General features: G+C 40.6%; 1 protein-coding gene across 6 annotated transcripts in view; it reads left to right on the top strand.

Moving 5' to 3' along the window:
- abcc8 (ATP-binding cassette, sub-family C (CFTR/MRP), member 8) overlaps positions 1-19,514 on the top strand; it is a 50,609-nt gene that overhangs the window by 4,441 nt on the left and 26,654 nt on the right. For all 6 annotated transcript variants that reach the window (XM_031870976.1, XM_031870943.1, XM_031870951.1 and 3 more), the window contains 11 exons: positions 2,263-2,404; positions 2,740-2,861; positions 4,046-4,212; positions 5,881-6,123; positions 9,269-9,457; positions 10,794-10,958; positions 11,058-11,213; positions 13,747-13,881; positions 15,294-15,456; positions 16,446-16,486; positions 16,954-17,099. In XM_031870976.1, coding sequence (XP_031726836.1) covers positions 2,771-2,861; positions 4,046-4,212; positions 5,881-6,123; positions 9,269-9,457; positions 10,794-10,958; positions 11,058-11,213; positions 13,747-13,881; positions 15,294-15,456; positions 16,446-16,486; positions 16,954-17,099 — 1,496 coding nt within the window. In that variant the 5' untranslated portion in view covers positions 2,263-2,404; positions 2,740-2,770. The remainder of the gene's footprint in view (positions 1-2,262; positions 2,405-2,739; positions 2,862-4,045; positions 4,213-5,880; positions 6,124-9,268; positions 9,458-10,793; positions 10,959-11,057; positions 11,214-13,746; positions 13,882-15,293; positions 15,457-16,445; positions 16,487-16,953; positions 17,100-19,514) is intronic.

Below are 19,514 nucleotides of genomic sequence, written 5' to 3'. Positions count from 1 at the left end.
ACACACACACACACACACACACACACACACACACACACACACACACAGATGACACAAAGATTTATGAGCTTCAACATGCTCTCTAAATGTCTCTCTCAGTTCTTGCATATATCACTTCGCTTACTTTTACATGTGATTAGTGAACTATCAAGTTCTTATTTTTGTGTAAAGTCTAATGAAACACTTTTCACACACTTTCATTCCCTGAATTAAAACACCCTCTCTGGGTGTTGGCTGTCCCGTAGCCAAGGTCAGAAATACAAGTCTCTCTATGGTAGAAGGAGGTAAGGACATTTTATTGAGCTGCAAGCAAATGTGACTCCCCTGATGAATGTACAGACGGAGCAGATGCCATAATGTTGGCATTAGGTTACACCTCCTTTGCTCCTGAGCATTCTATTAGTGTCTTTATTGGTGTGTAAGAGCTCTGCGGCGCCGCACACAGTCACACATGCACCGGCTTCATCGTCGTCCTTCTCATGTCAGTGTGTCTGTGTCCACTATGTGCACCTTTTTATTAAGCAGGACAAAGTATTGGCGCTTTATACAACTGGTTTGGCTCTGCGTTCCTGTTGTTCACTGGATATGCAACCTATCGGATTATATCTAACACTCAGAGACATTGTCTTCCTCGGTGACACATTACACCCCAGTTCATCCCAATGTGTCTTTGTGCTGCATGCATACATGCTTCCATGTATTACCACATTTCTAAATTTGTGTTTATTTTCATGTTTGCATGTTTTTGTAGTAAGGTATTCTCTGATACTTCGTTTCTGTCACCATTATTAGAACTCTTTTTTTTTAGTAGTCTTTTAACATTCATATTTTCATCTGCCTAAATTGTAACAAATTTGGGGATTCCTTTACTTTTCATGCTGTCATCAATTAAATATTTCAATTTGTCCGATCAGCATGTTAGCATTGTCTCTCATGGTTGTAAACTATTAGTCTTTTTTTGCCTGTGTGGAGCTCTTTTAAAAAAATTCAGTTGAGGTTGCCCCCGTGAATGCGTTCTGCCCTGCACTTATGTACTGTAGTGTGTTGCTCTTTAGAGTGCTGGCTCATGAGTTGCAGTCACATCAAAGTTACCAAAGTAAGGGAATGCTGTGGATATAATTGCACCTCAACACCTCTATAAGAGCAGCCTTCAGAGAGGAGCATTATTATACCTCAGAGAGCGAGAGAAAGCTGATATTCAAAGGTTTTGTTTTGTCCGACCAGCAGTCCAAAACCCAAAGACTTTTAATTTAATATCACATAAAACTAAGAAAACCATCTTCACATTTCGGAAGCTGAAACCAGCAAATCCTTGACATTCTTTCTAAAAAAACATTGAAACAGTTGATTATCAAAATAGTTGATGATTTATTTTTCTCTTAGTCGTCTAATCGTTTCAGCTTTTTTTGTGCTGTCGAGCCAACAACCCTAAACAACCCACATTCCTGATTACCTGCTGTTGGCCATATACGAATAAGTCCATGTAAATTATAATCAAAAACTTAATTACTTCAGGAGATTTTGTTTTATATCTTAGAAAATGTCCCTGATGTAAGGCACAACACTGGAATGCTGTGTGTGTGCGTGTTTGTTTTTGTGATTGCTAGCTTGTGCCAACACTTCTCAACAAGATAAACTGTCCAACAGCTAAGGTGCCAACAACAGAGGAGTCATTACCATAATCTGGTCAGCAGAGATGTGTTTTATGACAGCAGTGAGTCGCATTGATGACATGAATTGCACTTCGATGACTGACTTATTGTTATATGATAGTCTGAGTTGAGACAAACATCTGGCTAAGTTAAGGGACGAAGGACAAAGAAGCTGTATAGACACAATACGAGCTACAATAATTTACTTTAGGGTTTTAGGCCAGCAGCCATCTGGCAACTCTAACTGGCTTATGTGCCAAGCATCGAATGATGTACTGAATGTGATAATAATACAAGTTTCCTAAACTCAGAAAACTCAACTGGAAGGCTGTCATTACCCCCAGCAGACATTTCCTTTTAGTGTACTTTTCATTCAGCTTTGCCGTTACTATGAGAGCACTTTGTTATGCAGCTCATGATGTTCAGGGTGGCACTGGGAGTAGAGAGCACTATATAAAGACTTGTATTGAGTGCACATATACAGCTTAGAAAAAACAACTTTTGTCATTTTAATCTATCTTTACATTTTACAGACTGTCTGCTGGTGTCTTTTATTGTCTCTGGCTGTGTATTTAAAGTGACACACTTTATCTGCTGTGTCGTGTTTGAGGCTGGGGCAGCCAGAGTTCAAAGGTCCACATCCACCACAGCACCTGGCTTCACTTTCCTGGTCACAACCTGCGCTGGCTCCTCACCTTTGTCCTGCTCTTCATCCTCGTCTGTGAGATTGCAGAGGGCATTGTCTCCGATGGGTATGTTTCTAAATAACTAATCTAACCTGCAAGTGTAAGTGATGTCTTCGTCATGAACATCCGACTCTGATGATGTGACTATTAGCTTTTAGCAATGATTATTCCAATTATTATTTACTCATTTACTCACCTCAAACTCACAAATTCAGCAACAGTTTTTCTGCAGACTTGAGGCAGGTAACTACAGTGATAGTTAGTGAAGTGAATAGAGGAGCTCTGCTCAACTCTTCACCAGGCTTTTCTGCGCCTGTGCTGTGCTGACAGCCTTTCATATTAGTGAAAATCATTTTGTGCTTACTCTAAGCTTTTTCCTCCTATCTGGTTTTCATTTTCAGGTTCAGCGAATCCCCCCATCTTCACTTGTACATGCCCGCAGCTCTGGCCTTCATGGCTGGTATCACCTCTATTATCTACTATCATAACATCGAGACCTCCAACTTCCCCAAACTACTATTAGGTAAAGTATTCTTAAATTCAGCTATCCTTTGCTTTCTTTCTCATCTGCCTTAAATTACAGAGGAAAGGTTTACTGAGCACAGTAAACCTTTCCTCGGCACACAAATAATATCAAACTGACCCTTTTTATGTTATTTACCTCTTAGTGTCAGAGCAACAGCAGATTCAAACTGCATGAGCTCTTCAAGATGATATCATTATAAACTGACTCAGTGCAGCCATTTACTGATGAATGGGTCATTACATTCAGATAGGACTTTTCTGTGTTTCTAACAAGAATATATTTTTTGTTGTTGTTATTAACATGGCGACCCTTTACGACCTGTGATAATTAATACGCCATAATAAGATATCCCCATAGCAACAACATAGTTATTTTAATGTTAAAAAAGAGATACAGTAAGACATACACTGTATTCTTGGTCAGCTGTCAACGGGTGATATATCTCTTCATTGATCAGGATGTCACCCATTTGAAATAAATCAATTAACTTTATTTCATGTCACTATAACCCTTCACCTTAGTCCACTAGTTTTGGTCCCATCTTTTGCTCCTGCAATGATCACTCTGAGTGCTTCTCTTCGACTGTTCTTCTCCTCCTCATGCATCATTACCTTCAGTGTTCACCTCACAATACCTTACTGGCCACTCTCATCGAGTCGATCAGCCACCTTCGACTTTTCAATCTCGATATCACAGTCATTCTCTTGACGAAAGTGGTGGAGCAGTGCTGGGTTCACCATTGCGTGACCAGAAATGAATCTCCCTTATCGAATATCGAAGATCTTCATGGAGTGAAGACAATTGACTAACCTGCTATTTAGTGGATGGAAGATGCTGATCTTGCAGCTCTTAAACAAACATTGGTGATGTGTAGCTGTTGGCATTTGCGGAGAGGAGGAAACAAGCTGGGTGAAAGAAAGAAGTAGAAAACATTGAGCCATGGCTACATAAATAAATATATATACATACATTTTTTGACTATTCATATTGACTAGTTTGACAAAGCACACCTACATATTGCTTTTTTCTACAAATCCAACAAATCTACTTTCAGACAAACTGACAAAACAAAACTCCCGCTCTAATATGACCTGTCTGCATGTTTGCAGTCGGGTTATTTATACATTTCGGCTTGCCCAGTAATTTGCTGTCTTTTTCTGATCCCTACTAAATCTCCTCAGCCCTGCTGATTTACTGGGTGCTGGCCTTCATCATGAAGACTATCAAGTTTGCCAAGTACACTGAGCATGGCATCGGCCCCAGGCAGCTACGCTTCTGCATCAGCGGACTGCTGGTGCTGCTGTATGGACTCCTACTAGCTGTGGAGATCAATGTGATCATGGGAAGGGTGAGTCTGTGTGCGTTGTCTTGTATGTTAAGTTGTGTGTAGCCAGCGGATTGTGGCCTATTTTTAGCTCCATTCACTTCTCCTTTTAGTCGGAAATCCAAATGGCTCCAGTGGTCAGTGATCAGTAAAGATGTCTAGGTCGGGATACAAATAGTTTAGATGCAATGATGCTGCCTGTTTGCTTTTGAAAAACTAAAGTTCATGGTGGTGCCGGATGAAAGGTCAGTAGATCACTAAAGTCATTTGGCTTCATCATGTGGGGGCCATGAATACAGAATTCCACTGTAATCCATCAAATAATTGTTGAGATATTTCTCAATCAAAGTGGTGAACCGACTGGCTCGACATTGCCATTCCTAGAGCTGTGCTGCTGGCATGGATAAAAAGGTTTTTAGAGGAACAAAAGCACAAACTTCTCATGAAAAACGCAGCAAAAATAAAACACACCTAGAATGATCATCAAAGCAAGGAGAAATTAAACAATCAAGATTATACCTGAAGGCCAGATCCTTTCAGCTTTATGAAACCGGTAATAAGTTGCCGCTGCCATCTGACTAGTACGAGGTTCAAAGGTGCTCCAGTCTGGTGCCACACTAAACTGGATCTTTATGTTCATGAGCTTCACGTTACTCACTTATCATTTGTCTGGCTGTATTCTATGACTTGCACGACAAGTCGATCATGGTCATCGCTTTTTGACATTTTCAGTCATCCAACACTTTTTGAACACAAGGAAGAAAATGTCAAACGGGTGTACACATTTTCCTCTGGACAATTTAGAGTGTGATTGTGTCTGTTAACCTCTGCACTAAGCTCAGATCTCTTATTGGATCGGACTCGCTGGTGTCAACGGAAAAGAAAGGAATTCTCCCATCATGCTTTGCACTCAGTCTGTGGAAGCACACACTCAGCATTATCCATTTGTCTTTTTCTGGATCATAGCTGTGTTTTAGCAGCATTTAGCAGTATGTGTTAAACAAGCCCTTTTATAGGAATTAAATCGTACAGTCAAAAACATGTTTTTGCTTTCCATTTACATTTTTATGATTACATTTTTCTGACTAAGTGTTTTTCAATTATCACATTTTAACGTGTTTGATTGGCTTCCATCACCAAAAACTGCTAATCCTTCCGATTGTTTAATCAAATTCAACTAATTAATATCTAACAAGACATGAATTTGCAAAAACACAGTTGGTGAGTATTATTCTTGTCTTGACTGATAAAACAACATCATGAAAACAGAATATTAAGAAACCTGCAGTATAATGACATAATGTGATTTGTGTTTGTGTCTGTGTTTATAAATAGTAACCAGTGTCTGGACATATTCTGTATTTCATCCTCCAGTCACTGATCTAGTTTCCATAAAGCTTAAAAACATGCTTTGACTCTGTTTCACTGTTTTCATATTACATTGTGAGGCTACATTTTACTGCATCACTTCTATTATTTTCTATTTCTTTTATTCAGTTCAGCCAAATGGTTGTGAAAGTAGAACAGATGAAAAAGAGCGTTTTAAACTGTCATATCTATTGTGTTGTAACTCTAATTTATGGAGTATTGAGGAAATCTAATCAATGTCTCATCAGCAGTTGCATGTTTTTATATTCACCCTCGATAGTCCAATAATAAATCAAACTTGTCTTTCTCTCCTTTTTATCACAGCGCTACATGTGTTACTCCGACCCCACAGATGTGAAGCCCCCTGAGGACCTCCAGGACCTGGGTGTTCGTTTCCTGCAACCCTTCGTCAACCTGTTGTCCAAAGCCACCTACTGGTGGATGAACACCTTCATTACCGCCGCTCACAGACGACCCATCGACCTCAAAGTCATCGGCAAACTGCCCATCGCCATGAGAGCCCTCACCAATTACACAAAGCTACGGAAGGCCTTCGAAGACCAGAAGGTTAGTGCACCGACTGAATGGTTCAGTGTTGTTAATCTTTACTCCTTTGTGGAAAACATGGGATTGCCGCCTAGTGCTGGAATCAACTCGGCCCATAGACCGTTGGAGTATCACATGAGTAAATGTTACATGAGTTAATGCTGTGTCATTTTCTACCATGTGCATTTCCAAAGAGTTTGGAGGGATGCTATTTCTTCTGAAATAGTTACCAATATTTGACATTTTCTGCAGAAATTTTGTGGGAGATGTGTTTGATTTTAGATCTGAGGTCTTGAAACTGATGTGGTGGAAATCAAAAGCATCACTTCTTGCATCATTGGTGCTGAATAAATTAACACCGATGTATCAAGCACCGGTGCAGATGGTAACTGAATATGTTGGGAAGGAAATCTGAAATCAGTGAGTGATGATGTTGAGCTCCCCACGACTTCTTGCTTTTGTCAGAAGCGAAATGTTGAAGATTTTTATACGCAAATAACTCAGCAAGTGTCTGCATTTGAAGGGTTCTTATCTTATTTCAAGCAAACATAATCCGCAAACCAGATCACGAAAGAGGAGAAAACTGATATCTCTTTCTGAATGTGTTGATTCATCAAGGAATCAACTTGGATCGCACACAGTCACGAATACGGATGTAATTATTTATGTAAGAGCTTAGAGTGCAGCTTTTTTGGCTCTTTGTGGCCCCACTTCACTTCCATTTGAGCACATTTGTTAGTTCACTGTCTTAATAAATCTTGTGTTTGTTATGTTGAATTGCTGTCTGTTAGTCAGCCTGACATGTGCATGAAGGGATCTGGGAATCCTACCAGATTTCGTGTGTTCTCTTTTTTTATACAGCTGTTCTCATTAAAGACGTTGATCTCTGTCCTGTGATGACTCATCACTGGCTGATCTGGGACCATCACACTATATTCAGACATCACAGAGATGATTAGTTAATAGTATAAACACTGAAATGTCACACTGCCGTTAAACATGCACACAGGCACAAGCTTATTACTCAAGCTTATTCTTTCTATCTTGGTTCTGTTAAGGTGTCTTTTATTTTGAAAAATATATTTCCACATCACAGAATTGAATGTGGTTCCTCCACTTTCTACCTTTAGCACTGCTTTTGTGAAACATCTTTGTTGGTGTTGTGTCAGAGAAGTGTTGACTTAGTTGCCTTTTATAAGTCTGCTGCTTTTGGTGGTGTTTTGTCTCACTTTGTACTGTGAGGTGTTTCTAATGTTTTGTCCTCCATGTATGTAACGAAGGTGAACAGAATATTAGACAGAATATTAGACATCGGCTCGGGGTTTTTCAGTGTAATAGTTGTTATCTTGTCCTTGCAACTTTATGGGTTTCCTCTTGCAGTCATAAGACATACCGATTTAGTAAACTGGAAACTGTAACGTGTGATAGACTCTCTTGTCTTCGGAGTACCGTTGGCTCTCATCCGTTGCATGCTGGAATACTTGAGCACCCTATGACTTTAAGCTGGTATAGAAAGTGAGTGGGTAGATGGATGAATGTTGTTCAATACAACAACAAGGATTCGCTGGTTTGATGACATGGAACGAAATCTAAGTCACTTTCGACAAAAACGATGCAATGCAACACACTGAAAAAGGCTTAACAAAGTTTTGTTCACTGAGTGTGCCCTCATATGCAAACACCTTATAAATGAAGAGTGCTGTTCCAAAATTTAATAGCTGGCATTTTGAAAATCAAACAGCGCTTCCTCCTATGAATTGAAACATTGACATGTTTTCATTTCCTCCGATTTTTCTCTCTTTCTCACTTTTTGCGCAAGTGTCCGTGGTCAGAGGTGAGGGGCCTCCTGTCCAGGTCATTGTTTTCCAGTGTTTAGAAGGTCACAGAGATTCGTCACTGCTGCATATGCGTCCGATGTGAACACAACCCCCTTTCCTTCCGGTAGAAGCAAAGGATGAGATAGATTGAGAGATCCCAGTGGAGAGGTGGGGGGGTGGGGCATTTAGAGGAGAGCCCGGGGAGGCGGCGGATCATTCCCATTCTACTGTGAACGAGGCGACATCTCGACCCCTGTGGGGGTGAAAGCACTGCGCTTCATGGGAAGCTCGCATCGCTCTGCATGTGTGAGAAGAAACGTCCTCCTTCTTTGAACCCAAGGTAGAAAGAAAGGATGTGTGGGTGTTTATTTGCGTGCGTGACGCGCACAGTGACACAGGTTCCGTGTGAAGGCTGAGGTTCATGAAAAACATGGAAAGATAGAGACACATGTTATCAGTCACGTCTGTTCTCACAGTTCGGTGAATGAATAAGGCAAGCTCGCAGAAATGCACACAAACACACACAAAATGTTCTGGGAGTGTTTACTGCACCGTGACAGTCCAGATGTTTTCTTCTTGCTAACGAACTGAACCAAGCTGTTGTCTTGTTGGGACGTGTATACATTTTAAACCTTATGAATCTATACTAATTAAGATCAGTAGCTCTTCCAGTATGCTTTTAAAAAATCTATTCATTTCTCAAAGTGATTTTTAATGATGATGTATTTTCTTTTGTAGTTAAAAAACCCTCTGCCTAATTTGACCTTCTGTTTAATTCTTGTCCTCTGCATCACTGTCAGGGTTTTCTACCATCATTAGAGCAGTTAAACATGACCGGCTGAGATCCACTGTGAAAATCACCACTAATCATCACATCCCGTGATGCAGCAGCACCATGCAGTATGAGCCCCGAACTTGGCCTAATTTTCCAGGTTTCTGTTGCAGTGGGGGAGCAACTCTTGAATTAATGGTGTCAGCTTTTATGTTCAAGCAATAACTTTCTAGCAGGCTGCGTTGTCTAACCTTGCTGCCTTTTCCCTTCTTGTGCTGCCAGTACAGCTCCACAGAGAAATGGCTGTGTATATTGTTTGGTGCAAAGAAATAACAAACCAATTTGCACCAATGAAACAACATGAATGTTCTGATAGATGATGATTTATATGTGTGATTTTGATTTTAATAATCCAAATCCTTTATAGTAATATAGACAAAATTGTTATCCTATTACTGCGGATAAGCTGTATTTAGCCGATGACATTCTCTAAATGCTGTTCATTTCCCGAATCATATTCACTCAGCATGCTGATATATTTCCTACTCTGACCCCTTTTCTTCTTATCATCCCTCAGAGGCCTCAGAGCACAACTCCCCAGGGCCCAAAGTTGATCTGGCATGCCTTGAGGAAAGCATTCGGCAGACCTCTCATCCTCAGCATCACATTCCGCTTCCTGGCCGACTTGCTGGGCTTCGCCGGCCCTCTCTGCATCTCCGGCATCGTTCACCACATCAGCAAGGACAACCGCACCATTCAGCAGCCGGTGAGGTGTCAACCATACTGCCATGCACACAGTTGTAACGTAACCTAACCTCTGATTTGTGATAAAATGTATAATATGGTCCATTCCCTGAAGAAGGCTGTGGGATACGGTCATAAGCTCCAGAGTTAATAAGTTAACTTTGAGTTTAGAATATTTTAACACATGTGTGATAGAGAGGTAAGATGTAGTTTTTTGTGTGTGTGCTGCCAAATCAAACCCAGAATTTTTACACGATTATAGCATCGCACAAATTATTTGATGGCATCAGTTTTTGTTTGTCGGAAAATGGAACAACCCGGTTTCATCTTTGTTTCATTCTCTTTCACCAAAATGTGGCAGTCAGACTTTCTATTGTTTTCTGTACAAAAACAAACCAGTTTCACCTGCTTGTCTAAAGTTTCTCCTCTGCTGCTGTTTTTTTTGTGTGTCAGCAGACATGACGGACACATCACGAGGCTTCCTTTTACATATTAAAGGTCACTGTTATAGTTTGATGATGCCCTCCCACCTGGCCTGTATTAATTAAATTCTCATTAAATATTAATGAGACCTATTGCTGGCGGAGCTGTCTCGGTTTCCTAAATTACACTCAGGCATCCCTGTAAGAATAACAAATTCAATTATTAGTTTCAAAGTGACATCCAAAACAAGCCAGTGGAATATCAAAAGTTAATTGGAAATGGTTAGAAAAATTGCCATGCAGTCAAAGGAGATCCTCTCGACTGTGTGCCATTTTGGAGAGAAGACTGAAAATAGGCTTGTTTGTGAAATAGTGACGTAGAGCCAATGACTGTAGCAGGATAGCGTTTCTGGGACTTATATAGGTCAGAAATGTGTTATTGGCAGTGAGATGAGAAAGAAGGCGAATAAATGTCGAGGATGATTGGATGTGGAGTGGAGCCACATTTCTAATCAATAATTTGCAGTTCCGCCTCAGTGAATGCTCTCTACCTGATGCAGAATTCATTCATCTTTGAAGGAGATACCGTATCCGTCTCTGGTAGCTGAGCCGGACTCTTATTTGGTTTCCAGCTCAAGCCACACATATCTGCTGTGCGATACAGTCTGACGGCTCCTCTTCATTTCAGTTTGATGGAGTTTCATATGCAACGTTCTAGCCTGCTGGGAAATCGAAACGATACATTATAAATAGATATGGTAACCCTCGACTTTTAAAGCGATTAGCAGGAACAATATTAGTTGAAAGTCATCACTGACAGAGCGGAATCCAATACTGTAAAGATCGGCTTGTGTGATTGACCTTGCTGAGGCCCCTGCCTGTCTAAACTGGTCAATATGTCTCTCTCCCCCTCTCTCTACCTGTCTGTGTTTCCAGACAAAGTTGCTGGGAATCTATTTCATATCCTCCAGGGAGTTTCTAGAGAATGCATATGTGCTGGCTGTGCTGCTCTTCTTTGCCCTGCTCCTGCAGAGGACCTTTCTCCAGGCCTCCTACTATGTGGCCATTGAAACAGGCATCAACATTCGCGGGGCCATACAGGTACAGGAAATATTCCATGGAACATATGACTGCCAAAACAGATTATTGAGGTGCTACTGTTTGTCCACATGAATGTGAATGTGGTTATCTTCTCCCCAGACAAAAATCTACAACAAGATCACGCGGCTGTGCACCTCCAACATGTCCATGGGCGAGTTAACTGTTGCTCAGATCTGTAACCTGGTCGCCATTGATACCAACCAGCTCATGTGGTTCTTCTTCCTCTGTCCTAACCTGTGGGCCATGCCAGTACAGGTAGGAAACATGTTTTACTTTATTAAGTAATGACTTTAGTATTCATGTGTTATCCCAACTTGTGTGGTTTCACGTCAGCTATAGTTGTAAGATCCATAGCTACTCCACAATCCCTGAACACACAACTATGAATCAAGTTGTACATTGCGTCACAATGCATTGCCTCATTTTGTTTTATTTTTGCCATTAAGCTGCCTGTCCGTTATTGCATTTCTCTTTTGTTGTTTATTGTGTATTATTGCACTGTTGTACTTTTAAATTGTGTTTGCTACACTACATTTCTTCATCAGGCTCATGGTTTGTTGGGCAAAGCTCCCTTTACAATCACGTGGGATCAATAAAGGATTGTATACAGAGATGTGAAGGCTGAGAGGAGCGTCGGGTGTTTTCGCCCCTGTGGGAGTTAGAAAAGATTCATTACATTACAGTAGACGTTTTTATCCAAAGTGACTTATAATTCAGATGCTATCACATTCATACACCGTAGGCATAGCTACGGGAGCAATTTTGTGGTTAAGTGTCTTGCTCAAGGACACATCGACATGCGACTAGCAGAGCCGGAGCCGGGGATCGAACCAAGGAGGACGGCCCTGCTCTCCACTTAGCCACAGCTCATTGTGTGTATGAGCATTCACTTCCAAGCCTGTGGCCTTCATTCTTTGTAATGCTGTCCTATGGATTGTGTAAGTCATGACCCAGTACTGTATAGTCAATGTTGTTATTCGTATACTATTAAGTCCTCAGGAGAAAGTAGAGTTGAATCCAAACATCATGGTAAATCATAAAAATAAAATTTCAGCAACTATTTGGTTATCATTCTATTCAAGATATCTTCTCGTCAAATACCTGCTGTTTCTTTCTTCCCTCTAGCCTCTCTTATTTCATACAGATGTAAAACAATCGAAACAGAAATACAGTTACACAAATTGCCACATTTGCATTTACCCGCTGCTGCTGCGTGTTCATTTAATAACACTCCATGCCAGGGGAGGTGCAGGGAAATCAAAGCTCTGGGAAACCAGAAATAGCTGTCACAACAATCATAGCTGTGGCAAAGATGACTGAGAATATACGAGGATTTTGACGTCTTCTAAATACCAATGATCACAAGACTTTAAAGAGCACATTTCATTGTGGCACATGTCAACTCTCTTCCATCTGTCTGTGTTCACTTTCTAACTTTAGCCATGTTCCCCCCCGGTTTAGTTTGCTTGTTAGGATTGACACATCATTTCATTGTCATTTAGAGAGGGAAATGTGATTTAGGCCTAGAAACACAATGCATGTTAGTCATGTTTAACAGTTGTACAAGGGCTGCTGATTTGGAACCTAGAAAAAAAATGTATCAGTCACTGCAGACAATGTGAAAAACAACAAATGTTGTTTACGATGGCTCAATTCCATCAATTGTCCCAGTAAGACAAGCCAGTGAGCTAGCATGCACAATACCAGATTCCTGGAATTAGTCACCTAAATGTAATGTAGTTGTTTTTAATGTTATCTGTTCCACCTGTGCTTTTCCTGCTATTACAAGCCAAATAGTCAAAAAGGTATTTTATGTGGGCGAGTAGACATGAGCAGCCAGCTTATTAACTTGTGTACTGTGTTAAAGAATGTAATCAATTTGGCGATCCCCTAACTTTTATCATAGCGCCACCAGCAGGTCCAAGTATTCACTTATCCTGTAAAATATCTCAACATTTACAAGATAGAAGATAGATTTTAACAGCACCATCATCAAGACAATTTTAGAAGGTACTCTGACTAAATGTAGCTGCTACCATGGCTGTAGACTCATAGTCTCATAGTTTGATATTAGGTAAAGTGATCATTGGGACAACCTCCCAAAAAAGTCAGTATCCAGTAGTTCTTAAAGGAAATTTATGAGTGGTCTGTCGAATTAGAGGGAATGATAACACCGTGTGTTACCTTATGCAGCGTGAAGCTTTCTCACACTTAAATCAGGTGGCATTCATGTGAGAAGCTGACAGACACCGTGTGGGGGTTGGTGCTTCACAACTGTACAATGCAAATGGTATTTGTACAGTTGTGAAGCACCAACCCCCACATGTTTGCATTGCCATGGTTACAGACTCTACTTTTTCCCATCACGCACCTTGACCCCAGTGGCACACATTATCCTGTGACAGATGATGGAGGGGGTGTGCGAATATTAAATGTCACATCCATCTTCATCTGGTTCTGTCTCCTGAGGATTCCTGAATCAGACATGTGCTCAGTGTGTTGAGAGAGAGAGAGAGAGAGACTATATTTCGAAATTAAATATTGATGAAAGCTTTCATCAATATTTAATTGTTCAACTTACTGATTGATTCTTGCATAAAGAGTCGTGTATATAAAATCTAGAGTTGTGTATAGAGATGTGCAGCTTTGCATGTTCCTTGACCTGTACACATGCATATGTGCAATGTGGAAATACATTTTCTTTGAATGGTCTGCATTATGTAACTGAAGCCTTTATTCGTCATTTTTCTCTCCACAAGGTTAAATGATATGTTCTTTCTTCTCTCAGATTGTCGTGGGAGTGATCCTGCTCTACTACCTCTTGGGAATCAGTGCCTTGATTGGAGCGACCGTCATCGCTGTGTTAGCTCCTGTACAATACTTTGTGGCCACCAAGCTGTCCCAGACACAAAAGAGCACCCTGGTGAGGACTTTTATTGTTCTTCTACAGAGATGCAGCATGTGACTATTATGATTTTAGCCATTTATGGATGGCGATATCTTTTGGTCCAGACTGAAATGTCTTGATAATATAAGAAGTTACTATTAAAGCTTTTATTATCATTATCATTATATCCACTGCTGCTGTTATTATTTGTAGTAATAATATTTCTATTATTATATCTGATATTATTGGTGCTACTACTGCTGTTATACTCTCATTACATGTATGATTTCTGTCATATGTTGTAATTTCACTACATTGTTCATTCTGTACACATGACATCTATTGAACTTCTGCCCATCCTGGAAGAGAGAGCCCTCCTCAGTTACTCTCCCTGAGGTTTCTTACGGGATTTTCAACATTTAAGCTTTGCGTTTTTCCTTATCCGATGCGAGGGTGCACGGATAGAGGATGTCATAATCTGTACAGATTATAAAGCCCTCTACGGCATATTTGTAATATTGGGCTATACACATAAAACTGAATTGAATTTAATTTGTTTTTTGGAGAAATGTCTTAACAACCCCCGAGGATGAAATCATTTTGGTGATCCCTCGACTTTTCATTTAGTACCACCATGAGGTTGACATTTGTTGTTCAGAGTGAAATCTCTATTAGATGGTATGTCATGCAATTTGCTGCAGACTTACAAGGTCTTTGTCAACTTTCCCCTGACTTTTCATCGAGCATCGTCATCAGGTCAAAACGTTTGTCTATGGTTTACTTTGCAATGAGCATTAAGGCCTCACAGAGCTGCTAGTGCAGTTTGTTTTGGTATAATATGTTGAAATCAAGTGAACTTTATAAACCTATCATTCCAGTGCATCATGGAGAAACTAAATGTACTGGCTAGGTGTCTGGTCACCAACAATATATTCACATGTTGAATCGTAATGCAAACGATGTCTTCGATGTGTTTGGGCTCTGAGCTGCATCAGTTTAATGCAGAACTTTGCAAACAGAGTTGGTCAATATTGGCTCATCCATATCACACCAGGTAATGAATGACATCACAAAAAAGGACCCAGATACACACAAACGTGCACACACACGTACCTCTGGACACCTCAAAGCAATCATTTCCTTGGAGAAAAATAGCATTTGTTTAATTTGAAGAGAAGAAACAACAACAACAATTTCAATCACACAAGATATGCTCATCTTGCCTCACGCCTTTCTGCTGCTTCCAGCTGCTGCAAAGCAATATGTAATGATACTGTTTCCTACGGCCCTATAGAGCATGGCTTTATACCAGGGGAAAACACTTGCTTAGATGGCTCAGATGTTTGTGTTGGGATTAAACCCAGAGATGTAGAGGTGATTACGCTCATGTCGCCCTCTGGATGAACCATTATGGTTGTTTAATAAAAGTCTCCCTTTTCCCCTTACAGGAATACTCCAGTGAACGTCTGAAGAAGACCAACGAGCTGCTGCGGGGCATCAAGCTGCTGAAGCTGTACGCCTGGGAACAGATCTTCTGTGACAGCGTGGAGGGGACCAGGAGCAAAGAGCTCACCAGCCTGCAGGCCTTCGCTCGTTACACATGCATATCCAGTAAAGCACTTTGCTCTGAACTTTGATCTTTTACACTTGAGCTTATGAAATGTGTGTGCAAAAAAATGAAACATTTACAGGGAAGGCACAAGGCTTTGCAGTGTATCACTTTTTACTTGATTCTTGTGTTTCTAATGTCGTTCCACCTTTATTGAACCCCACAATTTCCAGTCAACATCTAAAATTCAACACATACGTATAAAAATAACTGGATGTAAAGGTAATTCATGTTTGAGGCATGGCTAACATGGATGATTGTACTTCCATTCATTCCCCATTTACAGTACCTAAGAAATCACTGCACACTATGATACATATTTGTTTTCTACAGATTGCTGACTTACTTTCCAGGTGAACAGTGGCTGCACTCTGCACGGCTCCAGTCCTGTAATAGACTGTGTTGAAATCCAAAATCAATGATTGCATAGTGAAGAGGGGTGGGCGATCATAATTTCCTCCCTGACAACAGAGAGTAATGGAACAGAACAATTTAATGACAGCAATAGAAACCAGGATAATGTCACTGCATTAACATCCTTGTTTATATCTTAACATCCATTCATTTTTTTTTAGATAATGTTTCATGACATTTTTTAATGTATTGCATTGTTGACAACGGCGGGTCACAGAAAATAATGGGCAGTAAAAAAAGGGGATGACATGCAACAGAGGCCCTTACACAGGATGCTGTGATTACCCAGTGTGCACTTGCAGACTGCTGATCTAACGGGAGAAATGAGTCACTTATTTGTGAGTCTGTCTAATTGGTTTCAAATTTCTATAAAGTTTCTATAAAGTCATGGATGAGGTCAAGGATTCATTCAAAGTAACCAAGTAATATTTAACAGAATATCTGTGAGCTGACATGGACAAATTACTGCCTTTTTAGTGAGAATGTAGGGAAAAATAGTTATTCTCAACTTTACGTTGTTTATTTTCACTGGGTTAAATCTTGGTCATCCTCCTGTTTGTTTCTTTTCTTCTTTCAGTTTTCATGACTGCAGCTATTCCAATCGCAGCTGTATTGACGGTGAGTTTGAATTCTAGCTCTATCATTAATTCCTGTTGACTTCCCCCTGTGTGAATGACAGAGCAGAGACAGTGTCTAGTGACATTTCAAGGGGACAGTGGGGGGGCTCTCTGACACTAAATCATGCCTGTATTTCTAGAAGTCTGTCATGGTTGTAGACCTGAGTGGTGATAAATAAGAAAAGACCGACAGATACCAGGTAGAGGGATGATTATACACAACAGACGAAGACAAGTGATTCTTCTTTGATTTTATCGAGCTCCTCAAACTTTTCATTGGACAACTCAAGTTCAACAGCAACTTGATGCTGACAGCCAAATAATTACTTCTGTTTTTCTTTGCTGGGGTTTCACCTGGAACATACCGTTAGTATCCATCAGCCAGTCAAGCAGTTCAAGGGTTTAAGGATCTAAATCCATGATGCTGAGACTAACCTCAACCATTTTGTCCTTCCTCTCATCCTGCAGACGTTTGTGGTTCATGTTCACATCTCCGAGGACGCCGATCTTTCCCCAGCTGTGGCCTTTGCCTCTCTGTCCCTCTTTCACATCCTGGTCACCCCCCTCTTCCTGCTCTCCAGCGTGGTGCGCTCCACCGTAAAGGCTCTTGTTAGGTGAGAAACTAGAATATCTTTTTCATACTAGAGAGCAACGTCAGATTTATTGTCCTACAGCAGATTCTTTTTTTTTCATAAATGAGCAAAAATACATTTTCATAATCTCAAGATAAACTAGGAAATACTCGTTTGATTTTGAATGAATGTTTGTGGAAGTAGTTGAAACAGAAACACTGACACTGAACAGAGCATTGCAAAGCAACATTTTTAGATGAAATGCTTGACCTTTTCCTGCAGTCATTATTGGATCAGCTTTTGTTCAATGTAACAAAGGGCTTAATTTCTTTGTTCTTTTAGCGCACTTGTCTCTGGCACTGGAATGTCGTGCCTATGTATTTTCAGCAATATGTTCACAATTAGTTAGTTTGGGAATCAAGACATCTGTTGTGATTAGGCTGCTGCAGAGTTATAGGTCTCTCTCCTTGTATTAATGGTGCTGCACAAATGAATGACCCACCATGTGATGAAGATGATTTACACTTCTTAATAAACCTTCCTTGATTATAACTGCAGAGAGGAGTGCCAAACTGCTCAAGATGTCTTGACAATAACTTGCAATAAAGAAAGAGCACTTGAGAATGACGGATGCAGCACACCACAGAAGTAGTTTTCTAAGATAAACTCTCACCTTTCTTAAAGGTTGGGTGTTCAGAAAAAGCAACAATTGTTCTATGTACTCCACTATGGGATAATTATAAGATCAATATTGAAGGGAAAAACATTTCACCTGAGCTACGAGTGTACATGTGCAAAAGAATTTAGGTATTCACTTTCCAAATATAGCTAGACGGTGAAATGAGACAAAAATATAGAATTTTCAGCAGGCAGTCAAATAAAACAGGCGATAAAAGTTGTTTTGAGGAAGTGTGAGTCACCGCAACCACAAGAGTTCCTTGAGCATGTAGCCATAACTGACCAACCAGTTTGCTGCAGCAGGATGTGAGATTAGACAGTGGTACTCACTCTCTCACACGCACACACACACGCACACACACAGACACACACACACACACACACACACACACACACACACACACACTCGAGCGATCACATGATTCTCCCGGCGGAGATAAAGATGGATTTATTGTCCTCTAAGGATGTCTCATACAGTAAAGCAGTGGTGCAAGGCCTTCTCTGCTGGCCTAAACAGAATCACAAAGTTATATCTATTTTATAATTTAATAATTTTTCTTAAATACACTACATGTATTATAATTTATAAAAATATTTTTCCCATTACCTTATTTTCTCATTGCACAGCTACTGTCTTCCTCAGTTGCTCTGCTTCCAGTGCAGCTTGTTTTAAGTAGAGCTTTTATCCAATCAGATTTCACCTCTGTGTTTCTAGGTAAGAACAGAGCCAGAGGCCTGCAGACTCACAAGTGCATCCAGTGCAGTTTAAGTGAATGGGGACGATATTGTTGATTGTCATAGTCTTCAACCAATCAGATCTTTAGTTTGACATGTTGGGCGTATTCTTTGACGTGTCAGCACCTGCTAGCCGGCCTATAATGACATCAGCATTACATGCCGCTCAGTGTCCATGTGTAGCTCTGCCGCGAGGTGCAGAGTGTGCTGTGATTGGTCAGTGGGCAAGCACGTGAATCGTGAAACGAAACTTAACAGCAGAGGCTGTCGGGTAGTGAATCACATCACGTGATGCAGCTCAGCCAATCAAATATGGGCATTCTGACCCGAGTGAGATGTACCACACACCATGACACAGGGGGCTGAGACGAGGAAAGACATTACAGAGCAGTGCGTTCAACATTGAACTTGTGAAAGTAAAATCCTATGATAATCTCTTTGGGCTCTTTTGGCTTGCCATTAAGGAATGATGGTGGATCCCACAGCCAGACCAGCTGAGAACATTATATTTTCCTGAATTTAGGCTTTTGCATTTTCTAAATGCTCTAGCATTATTCAAACGACTCGTACCGAACGGTTTAATACGAAGATGTACATAGTTACAGCCTTAAAAATGAATAATAGCTGCGGTGCCATCATGTGGTATTTCAGCTGCAGGACAGCAGTGAAGGCCCAGGTATAAAATGCACCGCCCGCCACTGCAGTAAAGTCAATGAAGCTGAACTCTTTTCTTTGAGACTGTACAGGCAATGAGAGCATATCAGTTTAAATCGCATCATCTCCAGCTTTACGTACTGAAAGTGATCACAGGGCAGGAGTGTAATGAGTGGGGATGGGGAAACTGGCGTCACACACTTTCTATATGGGGCTTTAGGAGGCCAGCTGACGTAACTGTGCTGGTGTAAGCACCTTATTTTAACTAGAGTGTCTTTTCTTTTTGGAATGTGGAAGCTGCCTTTGATCCTTTGAGATGTCTATTTCGGGGCTGTGTGATCCGACACACTTTGTCAAACACCAGGGATAAAAAAAATAAAATAAAATAAA

The sequence above is a fragment of the Anarrhichthys ocellatus genome, unplaced genomic scaffold (genome assembly GCF_004355925.1).
Source record: "Anarrhichthys ocellatus isolate YVR2014 unplaced genomic scaffold, GSC_Weel_1.0 scaffold2, whole genome shotgun sequence".
NCBI classification, from domain to species: Eukaryota; Metazoa; Chordata; class Actinopteri; order Perciformes; family Anarhichadidae; genus Anarrhichthys; species Anarrhichthys ocellatus.
Note: the sequence above shows the minus strand (reverse complement) of the source record. Positions and strands in the feature narration are given on the sequence as shown.